Source organism: Paramisgurnus dabryanus, chromosome 15 (assembly GCF_030506205.2).
Source record: "Paramisgurnus dabryanus chromosome 15, PD_genome_1.1, whole genome shotgun sequence".
NCBI lineage: Eukaryota > Metazoa > Chordata > Actinopteri > Cypriniformes > Cobitidae > Paramisgurnus > Paramisgurnus dabryanus.
Genome location: NC_133351.1, coordinates 2,865,469 through 2,883,083, shown reverse-complemented (window position 1 = coordinate 2,883,083; position 17,615 = coordinate 2,865,469). Strand labels below are relative to the sequence as shown.

The window sequence follows — 17,615 nt, the reverse complement described above, 5'->3', positions numbered from 1 at the left end:
GAACGCAGTATTAGGATGTCACGGCTGAACGATACATCGAATTTTCATCGTCATCGCGATATGAACTCACGCGATGAACACATCGCAACAGACAGCCTTGAGGCGATGAATGAAGGGAAAACGGTTAGCGCATGTAATAAACGTTTGACCTATCACGTAGTCCTGAAGACATGCCCTGCGTCCCAAACCGCATACTTCCATACTATATAGTAGGCAAAAAGCACTACTTCTTGTACTCTTTACATACTATATAGTATGGAAGTAGGCAGTTTGGGACGCACGGATGGTTTGCGCGTTCATGCTATTAGGCCAATCAGGGAAACCCCCAAGTCAGCTACGCTCATGATTGATTTGTGAGATGTCAGTTGCGACGCTGTGCCTGTTAGCAAAAACGATGGCGGAGAAAGAAGAGAAGAGTGAGGAAAATGTGTTGTCAGATGAAGACCTTGTGGTGAAAAGGAACAGCACTTCAGCTATATCATAAAATTATTTTGGATTTAGGAAAGATGACGCCGCAAACACAGGTACTGTGGAAGTGGTGATTCACATATTGCGTCTATTGCGGGCTCAAGTTCATTATTTCAAATGTAGGCGCGCAGTAACATTTTAACTTTTCAGAATGACACAAGCGCAGCGTGCATATCATGTGACAATAGCCTACGTGTCTAGTGTTTTCCATGCGTTTTTAGGCGCGACATGTGAATGGCCCCTAAAACATGAAAAAATATAAAATATTTATCGCAACTCACATCGTCATCGCAACATTAAACAATGTCATCGCACATCGCAACTTTTCCTCACATCGTGCAGCCCTAGTCGCCGCTGAACTTTTTTGACCGCAAGCAGCTGTAAAATGTTTTCGTCCTCCTCGATTTTCATTGACTTTTCAAATAATGGAAAGTTTTTTATAAGATCCGCTGTGGTCAATGTGTTAGCATGCGAGAAGCTTGATGCTGTCGTGTGAGAACAAGCAACAGCCGGTATTTTTCCGTCACCTGAGTGCCTCTCACGTAAATTATTAGATTTTGATGGCTTACATTTCTTCCCCACCACAGAAAACCACCACAGGTTTATCAATGCCATCAAAATTATTAATTTGTTTTTGTTTGTTTGTTGCTCACCAAGTACAAGATGAGGAAAATTTTTTGTTTACAATGCATGGAATGGTGCGTTGTGATTGGTTGAGCGTTTGTCGTGCTTTGGAGAATAAGGGAGAAAAGATGATAGAACAATATGTCGGATATCGGATTTTGCGTTAAATTAAGAATTTACTTTTTAATAATGACCAGATACAATATTGATTTTGGTGGTAAAATTAAATAAAAAAGGCATTTATCGCTCTTCATACTGTATTTACTTTCAGTCTTCTTTTGTCAATATCTTAACCAAAACAAATTCACAGGAGATCTTCTGACAGTAAGAGAAAAGACCAAAAGCACAGATTGCTTGGCCCTTTAAATAAGTAAAGTAGCCGTTTTACAATTAACCCCGCGTTAGTTTGTGCTTCGCTCATTCCTACATGATTTTAGTAAACTGTTTTGTGTAAGATTGTATTAGCAACTTAAAATGCTATTCGGTCCATTATGTTGCAGAATCTAAAAAGAGGTTTAGGGTAAGGTTTGGGGTAGGTTTAGGGTGGTAACATCATCAATAAAATTGTTAAAGGGAAATTATACAGCAATCTTAATGGTATAAAAGATGTGTAAATGTTTTCCGTTTTATAGCTGCATAAACATAATAATGCTACGATTAAATGTTGCAAATACGTCTACATTGTACGCTTCAGCATCTATTTAAACGTACAAAAAAAATTCTGCTCGAGTTGAAGGCGCAAAGACGGGTTTGAGGCGAATAGCGAGTGTTTTCGCGGCAATCGCGCTGCCCAATACGTGTCATTCGCATTGCCCTGTTCGAGGAAGCGTCTGATCGCGTCTTTGCCTTGACTTTGTATGTAATCTACTTGCGCGAATCGTTGAACTCGCGTTTTGGTGTGTATGCCCCATAAGTGTAACGTAAACTTGATTATTTTGCCATTATTTTGGTAACTGCATCTCCATCTCCAAAGCTTTATTTTTATCATGACTGTTTGGTGTCCGTGTATTGTGTTTCTTGTATGTGGAAGCAAAAGAGAGTTTTGGAAGTGGATTTAAAAGATTGCAGATAAATCTTGTTTTATGTGAAGACAAAGCAACATACGCTTTTGCGCTTAATGTCGAGTGGAGTTGCAGCCTCTCTGAACACCTGGAAACATCTTTCAATGATCTCCCATCAGTGTTGTAATCATTGTATCCGGTGCCAAAAAGACATATACTCGCAACTCAGTCAGACAGACTAAAACCTTGTTGAAATGAGGTTAACAATGGCCTAGCTGTGTTGCAGTGGAGAAAATACTGCAAATCTGACAGCTCCTGGAAAAAACACGTCTGAAAGTGCTTTATAAAAAACACGATAATAAAATAACATTTGTATGAGAGCTGTGAATGTGTCAAATACAATGAAGGAGATTTGTTAAACTGCGTCCTTGCATGATTGTGTAAGAAAATCCTTGTTGACTGTTTCCTCAGTGCATGTTCATATCTTCATTTAGTTTTTTGTCAGTTCTTATTAATCTGTGCACAGACTTTTATACACGGTTGTGTTAAAGGATGGCTTCTCGTTTGGAAAGCTTGTGGATTGAACAGAATATGTTTTTGTAAATAAACCTCATGAAGTCATGTCCCAAAGAAAAACAAAAATTTGCAATCGTGCATTATGCTTAAAGTGTGTGAAAAGTTATTTCAGAGAAGAGTTTGTAATGTTAGTAATGTATTGCTGAAACACAATACAAAGACTGTAAACTATGTAGTACTGAATTCTTGTTCACATTTCGATGTTCAGGATTATTTGGGTGGGGCTAACACAGTAGCTTGATGATGCACTGGAGCCACTGTGCATGGCCCCGCCCCTAACACAACCTGAAAGTTCAAAGACTGACAGCTTTCCAGCAAGGGGGCGTGGTTTCAGCGGCGATTGCGGACATGCCCCCATTGTTTGAGAGCAGAGAATCTTTCTGTTTATTTCCAAGATTTTGACTTATTTTATTTATTTTGTGCTTTTTTTAATCATTCAAATTTGCTGGGTGGTTAATAACACTTTTATTTTTGTGGTGTCACTGTCACAAACTGAGAACACATTTAATATTGAGCTCTTGTATTGACAAAAAACACTAGGAGATATGTCAGATTATGAAAGTGAAATGGGAATTGATCGAGACCCATGAGATAATGTGCGGTAGAAGTGAAGTGTTTCAGTGTTTTGGTGGTCCTGCAGCTGTGGTGAAGCGGTTCAAGGTTTAGTCAGGCTGGTGAGTGGATCTTTGCGTTCCCGTCCTTGAGCTAAAGAGTCTTGTGACATCGAGTCATGATCGTGTTTACTAAAGGATCGCACATGAACGCCAACACAAAATCATATTTACCTGATGGAACCAATTATGGAATAATAGTGGAAGTGAAATAAGTTTAATTCTGAATGTTGACCATTGTTTATATGCATATTGACTTCTGTTAATAATAAACGGCAACAAAGAATATACATTTAATAGTTTAGCTGATGTGTAAGTTGATGGGTTTGCGTGAGAAAACTACATTTCCAACATTTTTTGTGATGCAAAACTTCTAAATTACACACCTAATGCACCTTTACCTTTGTTGCATCAGAGCAAAATGAAGATGTCAGTCCTATGTTAAGGTTCTTGTGATAAGATGAGGACCACAAGAGGAAAAAATCTATGTAAAATGCCATCCAAAATTTCTTTGGTATACCCTGTCATTTCATGAGGACTTAAAGGCTGAGTTGTGCTGGATCTTCTTTGCCCAGGACGAATCCAAAAAGCATTTCTAAAGATAGGCTTGTGTTTTATGACCTGATGGTGACAGCGTCTATAAATCTGTCATTAATTGTATTAGTAGTTTTACTGATCTCATTTCCATTTTACAGCTGTGAAAACCATTCAAACCGTTTCTCAGTTTTATTGTGAGTTGACAGCACAAAGTGAAACCCCAGGCCATCAGAGAGACTTTTGCTGTGTGTGTGTGTGTGTGTGTGTGTGTGTGTGTGTGTGTGTGTGTGTGTGTGTGTGTGTGTGTGTGTGTGTGTGTGTGTGTGTGTGTGCGTGTGTGTGTGCGTGTGTGTGTGTGTGTGTGCGTGTGTGCGTGCGTGTGTGTGTGTGTGTGCGTGTGTGTGTTTGTGTTGGTCTTATGCGGTGCAAAGTGTTCTGGATGAGGAATGTCAAATAGTGTAGTTTAAAAGTTTGATGTTGATTCAGCATTACTGGTAAAATGGTGTTGAGAGACAGTAAGACAAACATGAATTGTCAAGATTCAAACTGTGCATGTTGTGCATGTATGCATGCCATGCATTGCTTTTAAGTGTAGACAGTAGTATACAGTCTTGTTCAAAATAATAGCAGTACTATTTTGTACAAACATTTTTTTTTTCTGGGATTTAGCAATCCTGTGAATCACTAAACTAATATTTAGTTGTATGACCACAGTTTTTTAAAACTGCTTGACATCTGTGTGGCATGGGGTCAACCAACTTGTGGCACCTCTCAGCTGTTATTCCACTCCATGATTCTTTAACAACATTCCACAATTCATTCACATTTCTTGGTTTTGCTTCAGAAACAGCATTTTTGATATCACCCCACAAGTTCTCAATTGGATTAAGGTCTGGAGATTGGGCTGGCCACTCCATAACATTCATTTTGTTGGTTTGGAACCAAGACTTTGCCCGTTTACTAGTGTGTTTTGGGTCATTGTCTTGTTGAAACAACCATTTCAAGGGCATGTCCTCTTCAGCATAGGGCAACATGACCTCTTCAAGTATTTTAACATATGCAAACTGATCCATGATCCCTGGTATGCGATAAATAGGCCCAACACCATAGTAGGAGAAACATGTCCATATCATGATGCTTGCACCTCCATGCTTCACTGTGTACTGTGGCTTGAATTCAGAGTTTGGGGGTCGTCTCACAAACTGCCTGTGGCCCTTGGACCCAAAAAGAACAATTTTACTCTCATCAGTCCACAAAATGTTCCTTCATTTCTCTTTAGGCCAGTTGATGTGTTCTTTGGCAAATTGTAACCTCTTCTGCACATGCCTTTTTTTAACAGAGGGACTTTGCGAGGGATTCTTGAAAATAGATTAGCTTCACACAGACGTCTTCTAACTGTCACAGTTAGGGCTGTTACTTTTGAGAAAAATCAAATTCGAACGGATTTTGAATATCATGCAATGTATCCGAATATATTCGAATATCTAGGCGCCCCCCCCCCCCCTCACGCGCATAAAAAACCCACAGTAATGGAGATCCAATCACAAAATTATTAACAGTGACAGTCATAAACAGGGTTGTCTGGATTACTTTTTTACTTAAGTTGATAACCTGCTGTTTCAAACATTATGAATAACAAACCTATATATAAAAAATGATTCAGAACAGTTACAAACAATAACGTGACAACTTAAATAGCAGCAGGAGTATATAGGAGACGCAAACGGAATTTGCGCCCGCAGATTTCGGCAGAAAACTCCGCGGAATTCCGCGGATTTAATGCCCGTCATTGACAAGCACACATATCCCGCGCTTGAGCGTGTTTGTGACCAGAAATGTCATTGACAACAAGCACACATACAAAGCCTATCCCGCGCGTTTGTGAGCCGTCATTCACAAGTACATTAACCCTGCGCGTGCTGTTTGCTTGCCCGTTTTCAATGATAGAGAGCACAAATCCTGATACTTGAGATTAAATTAAACTTACCGCTTTAAGCAGATCTCACTTGTCGTCAATGTGACGCGCAACAGTCAGCACATGATCATTTAAAATCCGTTTACAAGACAAATGCTGTTGTTGTTTAATATAAAGTTTACATTGCGTTGTAAAAATTATGAAATTATCTTCATACATGCTAATTTCATAATGCGAACGTATTAACACAAGCTTTTTATTCTGCTATAATATTTAACACTATAACAATATGTCATTTTATATACAAACTGTAATTCTATCTTGACATGCACATGAGGTTCATTTTGATCCCATTTGAATCCCTCTCGTGCGCACAGTTGCTGTCGTCGGTCTCACCCTCAGCCTCCTTCCTATTACGAGGTGTTACTGTAAAAAATACGCTACACATGGCATTTAAAAAACCGGATGGTTTATTTATAGTTCGAATACGGATATTTCACGTCATGTTCGAATGCATATTCGAATATCGAATAAAAAGTGACAGCCCTAGTCACAGTACTTACAGGTAACTCCAGACTGTCTTTGATCATCCTGGAGGTGATCATTTGCTGAGCCTTTGCCATTCTGGTTATTCTTCTATCCATTTTGATGGTTGTCTTTCGTTTTCTTCCACGTCTCTCTGGTTTTGCTCTCCATTTTAAGGCATTGGAGATCATTTTAGCTGAACAGCCTATCATTTTTTCCACCTCTTTATAGGTTTTCCCCTCTCCAATCAACTTTTTAATCAAAGTACGCTGTTCTTCTGAACAATGTCTTGAACGACCCATTTTCCTCAGCTTTCAAATGCATGTTCAACAAGTGTTGGCTTCATCCTTAAATAGGGGCCACCTGATTCACACCTGTTTCTTCACAAAATTGATGACCTCAGTGATTGAATGCCACACTGCTATTTTTTTGAACACACCCCTTTCAACTAATTCAACTAATTGCCCAATTGCACAGCCTTAAGAGCGTACATATCATGAATGCTGGGTCTCATTTGTTTTCTGAGAATCTACTGAACCTACTGGTAACTTGTTTGCCACGTAGCAATAAAAAATATACTAAAAACCTTGATTATTCTGGTTAGTCACATTGTACTGCTATTATTTTGAACAAGACTGTATGTATGAATTACTGCGTTGCAATGAATTTCAATGCGTTACTGTCCGGACTCCCAGCCTGAACAACCAAGCCCCTACAGATGATCCAAAATGCTGCGGCAAAAGTCGACCGCTTGTGGTGCCATTCCAAAAAGGGAAACAATCACTATTGCATATACCTTTTCAGGTTCTGTTTCTCATCTGTGGAATGATCTACCGGTTGCGACAAGATCGGCTGACTCTGTAAAACCCATTTCTTTTGCCAACACCTCACTTACTAATCACTTCTTTTTTCTATCCTTATCTTTACATTCTCTTGATGAGACTAGTTCTAGTACACTTATGTACAGTATTGCTGTTCTTGTGTTGCTCTAGTTGCTCCTATTGTTACCTAATTTGTAAGTTACTTTGGACAAAAGTGTCTGCTAAATGACTAAATTTAAATGTAATGCACTGCATAAATATAAATGCAAACTGTTACCAACATCCACTAATAATCCTGTTAAAGAATAAAATGTTATCCAAAAGAAAGCATAAACGTATTTAGTTTGATGACAAAGCTCAAAGTTAAGTTGTCGTTAAACCATTGTAGTGACAAACCTACTGTATGTAAAACATGATCCTGTGGATGCCTGTGGATATTTGATCATACAGTAAAAAATTAGCATTTTTGTCAAATCAACATATTTTCATGTTAATTTAACTTGACAAATTAAGTAAAACAGTTTCAACTTGTTTTTATAAGTTAGGTCAACTTATCACAAGTCACAACTTAAAATAGTAGGTTGAATTGACTGGCAAAACCAAGTGCATTTTTTTTTACATTGTGCATCTGGATGTGCCAGACAGGACCTGATGCTTTCTAACATATAAAATAATTATTGTTATATAATTGCCTGAACAATGTAAATTAAGTGATCATTTACGAATTTTAAATCTGCACTGTAAAAATATTTTTGCACTTAAATTTTTAAGTTGAATCAGCTAGGATTAACAAGTCCTTTCAACTATCTTGACAAGTGATGAATTGCTGTAACTTATTAAATCAAGTTTGCTTTAGTTATGGCTGCCAACTTTATTTAATAAGTTTTAGCACGTTGTCACTAGTCAGTTGTGCAAAAATGAAGTGCAATAATATTTTTTTACAGTGTATTGATCAGTTTTTTTGTTAAATAGTGTTTGGTATAAAGCTCTGTAATGACCCATGTAAGATAAAGGCCTATAAGATGATATAGACTAAAACTGCTTTACTACACAGTTTGTGTTATGACTGTGGATGCCTGTCCATACTGTGTTATACATCTAATTTAGTAAAGAAAAGCAAATAGGATTGCTAGTGCTTTTGAAGTTTGTTGTGGTTGTGGTTGAGATGACCTGGATACTTTTGAGACTGAACTGATATCCCGGTCCAGGGCATTTTTAAAATGCCTTTCATATGACATTTCCTGCTGTACTGTGGTGTAAATGGAGACTTTTTAACTTTTCTGTTACTGATTTACTTGTATGGACTGTTTATATTTACTCTGATAAGGGTGTAGCAGGAATCGGGCTTGCTTTATTACCTTGTTACTTTATCAGGTTAGGCCTTGTAAATGCTTGTCAGAGAGATTTATAGCACAGAGCCTTATCCTCCTGCACGCTGCCTTTTTGTGTCTTGTAGGTCTCTCCAACTGATTAAACAGTAGATCGTTTACCTCATTTCAAGATGATGTCACCATGGGAGGCTCTGATTGGTTGAAAGGATTGCTAACCCCGGCCCTGCTGGGGAGCACTGACCTCCTTTTCTTACTGAAAGAGGGCCGGGGCGAGTCCTCCCTAACAATCTGCCTTTCACAAATACACACAAGTGTGACAGTCTCTCTCTCTCTCTCTCTCTCTCTCTCTCTCTCTCTCTCTCTCTCTCTCTCTCTCTCTCTCTCTCTCTCTCTCTCTCTCTCTCTCTCTCTCTCTCTCTCTCTCTCTCTCTCTCCGTTCTGCTGTAGCTTGTGAACCTTGCAATTTTTGAGGGAATAAAGTGGTGCAACTAAGAATTGTCATGAAAGGTTATATAACTACACAAGTTATGCTCTGGTTAAACTCCAGGACTTCAGCTTCATTAATTTGATTATTTGGCAAGAAAATGTATAAAACACAGCAATTTTTCAAGGAAAGAATACAAGTTAGCTAACATATCATAAATGGCTGTCAAACTAAATGTTACATAATTTATCAAATAGAATTACAATGTGTGAGATAAATTAAATACATAATAACACAAAATTAGAAATATTTACATTTGTTGCTAATAATTCCCTAGGGTTTTCGATGTCTTTTCCCACCCTAAATGATGTCACTTTCTAATGATGATGTCATTGCGTTTTTTTTTAAGTTAAAGGGATATTACAGAATGCTAAAGGATGGAAAGTGACTTTGAGGACATAGGAAAAGCCAAAAAAAGTATTAATTACCAAAATTATATTTCCAGAAAAAAAGTTTTTACTGAATATATAATTGTTCATGTGTTTTTATTTCTGAATAACGTTTAACCCTGGGTTCTTGTCTTTATGAACCTTATTTTATGCTTAATAAAATACATTTTTAGCAGCATACAATAGTTCATTTAGTTGTCATTTTAGTTTCATTGTAGTTTTAATTAATTTAATATTAGTTTATTTTTAGTAAATTTGCTATGAGCCCTTGTCATTTACAGTCAGTTTTCATACTAGTATTGCTATTAAAGTTACGTTTATTTTTATTTCAGATTTAGTTTTAGTTCGTTTTTAGGGTTCCCACGGGTCATGGAATTTCTGGAAGGCCTATTCCAGACCTTGAAAGTCAGGGAATTTTATATATATTTTTGTCCAAGTCATTGAATATCAGGGATTTTTTTTTTATTTTAGTTTGCATTTATTGTCTGATTTCATGTAAGACTACAATCCAAACAGCCAATTATTGGCATTGTTTGTTCATTTCATGCATTTAAGGAAAAAAATATAAATTCACAGTGTACACTACATTATCAGGCTCACGGCATCTCAGACATAGGTCATGAAAATTCAACTTTTAGTCAGTGAAAGTCAAGGAATTATGACTTTTTTAATTCATATTAAATTATTCCATTAACAGTGATGTCGTGCTAAATGACAAATTTTCCATCTTTAGGAGTTATGTTTTTATCCCAGAATTAGGACACATGATTGGAAAATGTATCATCCTGCGCTCACCTTGTGCACCTTCGGTCAGAGATGACCCATCATGTATTTAACTCCCAGTTTTCTAATTGCATGCTGGGATTGATGCAGAATTGCACATGCATGTGTGAACAGCAAAACTTGTGACTTTTTCCTCCCCACCCCCCTCTCCTCTGGTGTGTGTGTGTGTGTTAGCGGGGCGGGGGCAGACGGAGCGGGACTCACCCCCGGTGAGTAAACGGTAGCAGGTGATTGGACAGAACCATGGTGACATGCAGCAGTGGAGGCTGCAACTGAGCGTGCTCCTTGTAATTACCTCATTTCAGCTTGGCTGCAGGAAGAGAGAGAGAGAGACAGATAGATAGATAAAGCAAGACAGCCGCTCCAGATCGCAGATACTTGCGTTTACATTTGCAGTCAACTCTTAAAAAATGTTGTGCACTCAGCCCTACATAAGCTGCAGAGATGGTCCCAAATCTCAACCCTGTCCTTCGCCAAACACAGGGGTAAGTACTTCTTTCTGCATCTGTTCGTGAGACCTAGATGGGTTTAAAATATGTTCGGTTTCTCCGTAGGATCATTTAAGAAAAATCTCTGATTTAAGCTCTGATTTAGAGTTACCAGCTATTTTGTCGGCTGATCTGTAGGTTTGCTGTATATGAGACGCGGCAGGGAACTACAGTACAACGTTTGTGAAAGGCAACATTCATGAGCTCCCTCAGCACAGACTGTTCCCACTTTAAATGAACGCGTTACGTACACAGGACATGAAGTGAAATGTGCTTTCTCACGGGACGGGAAAAGTAAAAGACAGATTAGCTTGTATTTGAACTTATCAAGATTGTCATAAAAAAAACTGAAACTGAATGTTTTGAATGTCCTGGTTTGATTTGCTCTCTGTTTCGTTGCAGGTAATCAAAGTCTACAGTGAAGATAACACCAGTCGGGCTGTTGAGGTACCCAGTGACATCACCGCCCGGGATATATGCCAGCTCTTCATCCTGAAGAACCACTGCGTCGATGACCACAGCTGGACTCTGTTTGAACAGATCCCACATCTGGGCATCGGTAAGCCTCACGCTTTCTGATTCATTGGGCGTATGAACAAACAGAAAAAAGTGAGCTTTGGTCCACCTACCGTAGAAAGGCAGATTAATGTTATGAACTGATATTTTGACTTCTTTTGAGAATATTAAAAGCATAAAGGAGGGTCGCTGTGGCTCACTTTGTAAAGCATTGCGTTGCACAAAATTGTGACCCGTCACGGAAACCAGGGACACAAGTCGGCAGCACAAGTTTCGAGAAAATGAGAATCAAAGTTTTTTTTTTCAAAATTTGTGATTTTCGTTTTATTGCAGAATCTGTTAGTTGAGATCACGAAGAAGCCTCTCCATGTTTGAGATAGCAGTTTATGTCTATTTAAAAGCGTACATTTTGCGGTCGAAATAGGCTTGTTTTTCCGGAGATTCTGGCGTGCAGCGGGGGGCGTCATTGTCTGTGTGTATATTTACATACTGGATAAGCTTGTGTTTTCGCCTCCGCCCCCAAAGGGAACAGTGTGACTACTGAATAAGTATGGTTCGCCCAAAACTAAAAATAATGTCATTAATGACTTACCCTTATGTCGTTCTAAACTCGGAAGACCTCCGTTCATCTTCGGAACACAGTTTAAGATGTTTTAACTTTAGATTTAGTCCGAGTGCTTTCTGTTTCCTCCATTGAAAATCTATGTACGGTTTCCATGTCCAGAAATGTAATAAAACATCATCAAAGTAGTCCATGTGACATCAATGGGTCAGTGAGATTGTGTTGGAGCATCGAAAATACAGTTTGGTCCAAAAATAGCAAGAATTACGACTTTATTCAGCATTGTCTTCTCTTCCGGGCTCAAGCGTGAAGTCACGTGACTGATGTAGTGACGCGGCTGCCCTGTTTCTCAGACAAGTTTGCTTAGTTGTTGTTGTTTTTTTTTACTTATAGCGTGTGTCTCCCCAGACTGTAAATGAAGCTAGTGCGCACAAAACAAAAATAAAAGAAGCTGGGGTGAAACAAATAACAGTCAGCCGCATCGTACGTCAGCCGCGTCACTGACTTTATGGGGCGCCGCAGTCGGATGACGTCAATGTACCGCGAGAGCTCTTCAAGAAATCTTACGGAGTAGTTTAATTTCGACTCGCTCTCGCGGTACTTTGACGTCTTGCAGCGCAGCATGAAGTCAAACTCATAAGTTACACAGAGATCGTAGAATTCCTTATATAATTGGCTACATGTTTTGTCTATCAATATTTTCCATGAAGTCAGTGGCTGATGGAGCTACGAGCGAGCGATCTGTAACATCCCTTAAGGACTTCACGTTTTCGACAGTGCTGTTTTTGGATTATCTATTATACTACTTCCCTATTTTAAATACAAAATTTGAAGGCGGGTTCATGTGTTTGACAGAACGTAAATACCGGAGTGTAATCTGATATACCCTTACATGTTACGATGTAAATAGTCCTCAGATTGTATATTATATTGTATTACCAGAAGTTCATGCGAAATCTGATGTAAACAATAGACTATATCTATATTTCGCGGATTATACGGATTTGTGGACAAAAATCATTGGATGATTCAAACATTTGAAACAGACTGGATTCGACTTGTGATTCCCACAAAGGTAAAAGTCCTGTTTATTTTTGCATGTTGTTCATTCGGACTTCTGTAATAAAATACAACATATGATGTATCTCAAAACGGCTTTACAGGAGGTATGGCTTAGCTAAATTAGATGTAAATGAGCCCTATTGTCTCTCCAGCCAGCGAAAAGGGAGAGTGTTAACTTTTTTCTTTCTCAAATTTCTCAGCATTCTCTTTCTTGAATGTGTTACATTCAAATGGCCACAACTTCGCCAAATCTTATCAGATTTCCATGTGTTACACATCGTTAGAAAGCTTAGAAACTGCACTTTCTGAATCTATGAATAACTCAAAATGCCCCGACTTGTGTCCCTACTTTCCGTGACTGGTCACAATTGTTGGTTTGATTTCTAGGGAACCCACGTACTGATACAAAAAACTATAGTTTAAATGGACTGTAAGTTGCTTTGGATAAGTGTCTGATAGATGTTAACTTCATCATTTACTTGCCTCATATCATTTCAGTCTCAAATTCATTTCTTTATGTTATAAAACACAAGTGAAATGTTTCTTTTCTATTCAACAAAAGTGGATGATGGTAAATATTGCCAAACTCCAGAAAGGATAGGGCTGGGCGGTATTTCGAGGTTTGGTAGTATGCCGGTATTTTTTTCCAGTGGGATACGGGATGAGACATTACCCGGAGCACTAAATTGGTATATATGGTCTGATATGACCCTCGTTCTTTGCAACAGAAGCTTTGCCATAAATTTAGACTGAGGTCAGACGTGAGCTTGTATGTTGTGCATATGGATATTTTCAAACGGGCAGGAAAACCCTGTCTTTGAATTTTACTTTCATCATACGCTGTTTTACGTTTGACTTGCATGTATTTATATCTCAAACTGAAGATATACTGTAAACTGGCAAGAACATTACTTTAAATCAAAAGGGTTAAGCACGGCACAAAATAACGCAGGAATAAATGTAACACAGCTACTTTACATATTTATTCAGGGCCGAGCAATCTGTGCTTTTGGTCTTTTTTTTCTTACTCTCAGAAGATCTCTTGTGAATTTGTGAAAAGTTTTGATGTGTTTTCCTTAAGATATTGAACAAAAAGTGTTTTGGAGCATGGAAGTAAATTTCTTTATCTTATGTTTTTCGATTTCTGAGTTGAGTGTTAGTCACCAAATCTAACCTTATATTATTTTAATCACTGTCTTGTTACCTAAACCATAACAGCATTTTGAAACATGTCGGCAACTCTTAGTAACTGATAGCTGGGATTAAAAACATTTTTACACAGCGGGGTTAGTTGTCACACAGTGTTACAATGAAGCCTCAGGTATACAATGATAATGAAAATAAAAACAATGTAAATACTATTCATCAAAATGGTAACTGTTAATACAATATCAGGGGAAATAACTCACTATTATTTTTTGTCTTAATTGTGCAGCCCTTTAAAAAAAAATCTATTGATGCATTGATGCATAATACAATGATGGTTAGATGAAGGATCATTGATAGATGTGTGGATATCTATCAGTTATAGGCAGATTTATATAAACAATATCCACCTTTAGTATATAGACAGAATTTTTGTTACAATGAACCCCACCTATGGGGTAAGTTGTCATGTTTGCACTCCTTTCACATTAAGTGTAATTGTACGATAACGGTCACACAAACAAACTTTAAGTGTTCATTTTTTGCAGAGAGGTGTGTGTTGATTATGTAAAAAAATTATTAATCTAACTTAAATATTTTTTGAATGATAGAGCCGAAGCCAAAAAGTGTTACCTTGTGTCCAGCTCTCTCCTCTACTTTATGAATAAAGACTGCATTAATACATATAGTATAAACTTTACATTAAGGCTTTACTGATGTATTATAATGATTATTGTTTAAAGACTCATAAAAATATGAACTTTGTCCGATTACTGTGATTCTAATCAGCCCTGGTCCAGTGTTTAGAGTTATTGGACTGATATAAAGGGTGTTTTCTACAACCCCCCCCCCCACAAACTATATAAGCAACACAGTGTTTTATTAAAGTAGAATATCGGAATCCATCTAAATACAATCATGTTGCGTACCTACCTTACCAAAGTAAACATTGCAACAACCCTTTCAGGCCCTTGGCCTCCTGCAGCTGTTTGCGTCTCGTGGTAAAGCAGTAAAGTTACCAATGTTAATTTGGGTTTTTGCTCTTTGCTGATCCAGGCAGTTTTTGCTGTTGTTGTTTTGTGGCTCCTGTGCTGGTTGTCAATTCAGCAGGAAAGTTTGGCATTCTCCCTTTGTTTACAGACGGGAGGTGAGGGCATGTGAACACGCCGATGACGTATGGTGTCTGTGTGAACAGGGTGCACAGTGGCATATGCAAAACACGTTTACAGATAAAGGGCAAAAATTGCATGCGTCTAATCATTGCGTTCGGTCCGAGTTCAATGATTTGTTGAACATTTTTTGTTCCTACGCCTTTCACAGATGACACATATTTATAAAAATACATTTAAACAACTTAACATAGTGATTGCTCTCAGGATGTGAGGAGACTTTTAACAGCATAACTAAAAATGTTTCAGGATCAAATGTGATACGCTGTCTTTAAGGCCAGCAACCATTGTTTTTGGTAATGTAAAAACAAAAAGAGAGATCATAACTAATGCAAACAACATAATCACAGTCTGAACATTTATTGTCTTTTAATGAAGAATCATTGTAAGAATGTCTGACTCTTCCAGATGTCTGCTTTTAAACAGATGCTTTCTATAAAGTCATTAAATAGTTTTTAAGATCGCAGTGGCTAATTATTACATAACGGTGAAATTAAATAAGCAGCGCCCTACACATCAGTCTCATTATTATTAAAGGTTGCTCATTATCAAGGCATCGTTTTAGCAAAATGTGTTAATAATTCATCTGTCAAGCCCACGCTGCTGTGAGACTGTAAACCTCTGAGCTGAAACAAACACAGGAAAGTTGAATATTATAAAACACTACTGTGAATTCTGAGTAGATGAGGCGCACAATAAAGCTCTGTAATATAAACAACACACTTTGCAGTAGAATAACATATTCCTATTGTGATTAATAATAAATCTAACTATTTATTGAACATCAGTGACCTGTTTGTCATAGGCCTCACACACTGCAAACTTACAGGAAGGACAACTGCATTTAAATGCGGGAGTGAATCCCCTATATGTTCGTTCCATGCGTGTACGGAACAAGACTCACTTCCGAAAATGCTATGATTGACACAAAGATATCCATAACAACATTTTGCCATCCCACCTGCTTTTAGCATAATAAATTACAGGGTTATGTTTTGCAAAAAACACGGTCTTGGAGTTGTGTGTTGTACGCATTTGTGAGGCTGCTTTACAGAGCACTGTCTTGCAGTGTTGCCAGGTCCTCTTTTTTTTGTACTTGCATACCATTGTGGCGCTTAACTGTTTATGGCTGTTGGCTCACAAAGTGATTAGGTTTTTGGTGTTATTAAACTGTGAAGGTGCCGGTGTCAATATTTTGATATTTTAGGTGAAGCATTTGGATTTATTTTGGTATTTTTTTCGTGCAAGATCTGGCAACATTAGTCAGCAAAGGTGTATTTTCTGCACCACGCATACAGAAGACTGTTTCCCCTTCTAGGCATTTTTAATTTTTTCAGAAAAGAGACCTGTCATGTCCATAATGCATGTTTAAATAATTTGTCAACAACTAGTTGTTCGGGTTGGTTATGAACACTCTATGCCAAGTTTCGGTAAAAGTGGTTTACATTTTAATTTGGTTGTAGAATGAGGTTGTCAGTCCTGTAAATGACTGAACTGTGTGTGTACAGAACAGGATTAAGCAATAAAAAGGTGAAGTGACAACCGAATGTATATGTGTTGTGTACGAGGCCATAATTTTGTCGTTCCTGTTTTTTATGTTTTGTCTAAGACAGGCTTTTATTTGGTAAAAACACTGCAACCCATAACCTTTCATGACCTATTGCTTTATTTTATGAGCTATGATGATAATTCACATAAAGTTTTGTTTATTATAAAACAGAAGGTAGGCCTGTCCTGGAATTCAGAACATTTTGTGCCATATGAAGTTGTTTGAAGAATATATTACACTTTAAAAATTCAGATCATAAAGTTTTTTTAAATGCACGTTCCTGGTTTTATTGTGCATGATCCAAAAGTCATAGTAATTTATCAAAAGTTCTTCCTCTCTGTCGCAGTGCGTCATCATTACCACACACCCCTTACTGTGCTTGTACACCGCCAGCGACTTCGTAGCCGTGTGACGACCTTCTCTTTCAATGAGGTCGTTAGGAGGCATTCCCAATTCTGGATGTCGTAGTATATATTTTTTTTATATACACCAATAAAAAAAAAGTAACCGTCCCCTCAGTAAATGACGAAAGACGGATGACGTGAACTCCACTGCTTCACTTTCATTGGTCGTCGCTTACAAGTCGCTCATCATTTGCATATATTTGAACTGTTCTCAACTTTGTTGTGTAACTGGACACGCCCACTTCCTGTCGCCAGTGGTCACTCATGTTGCTGGAAATCGTCAAGCTTCCTTTGAAATGAATGAGATTGCGTTGTTAGTCGCTGCAGGTGTCTACACAGCTTTATGGCATTATTCTTGCCTTCTGTTCACTAGGGGTGAAACAGTAGTTTAAAATGTTGTTAAATTAGTTTTTGCTTCAGTTTTTATGAATTGGGTAAGAGTGCCATCTAGTGGATAATAGCAGAATTACAGATTCCCATAAAAACTCATCAGGAAAGCGTCATTGTCAGGGAAATGTTTTCTCTTAATTGACGAGATAACTCGTCAATGGCAGGGAAAGAGTTAAATTGTATATTTTTTTTAAGAAAATACGTTGCAGTGTGTAAATAAGTCATGTGAATATTTTGACTTTTCTGCATTTCTGCTTGTTTCCA

The 17,615-nt window shown here is 37.9% G+C and overlaps 1 protein-coding gene across 3 annotated transcripts in view; it reads left to right on the top strand.

Annotated features, from left to right (window-relative positions):
- The window catches only part of grb14 (growth factor receptor-bound protein 14), an 83,573-nt gene that overhangs the window by 41,620 nt on the left and 24,338 nt on the right, over positions 1 to 17,615 (top strand). For 2 of the 3 annotated variants that reach the window (XM_065252338.2, XM_073811924.1), the window contains one exon: positions 10,956 to 11,112. In XM_065252338.2, coding sequence (XP_065108410.1) covers positions 10,956 to 11,112 — 157 coding nt within the window. Of the gene's footprint in view, positions 1 to 10,366; positions 10,551 to 10,955; positions 11,113 to 17,615 lie in introns of those variants that run through there. The other variant, XM_065252339.2, reaches the window with a different exon arrangement.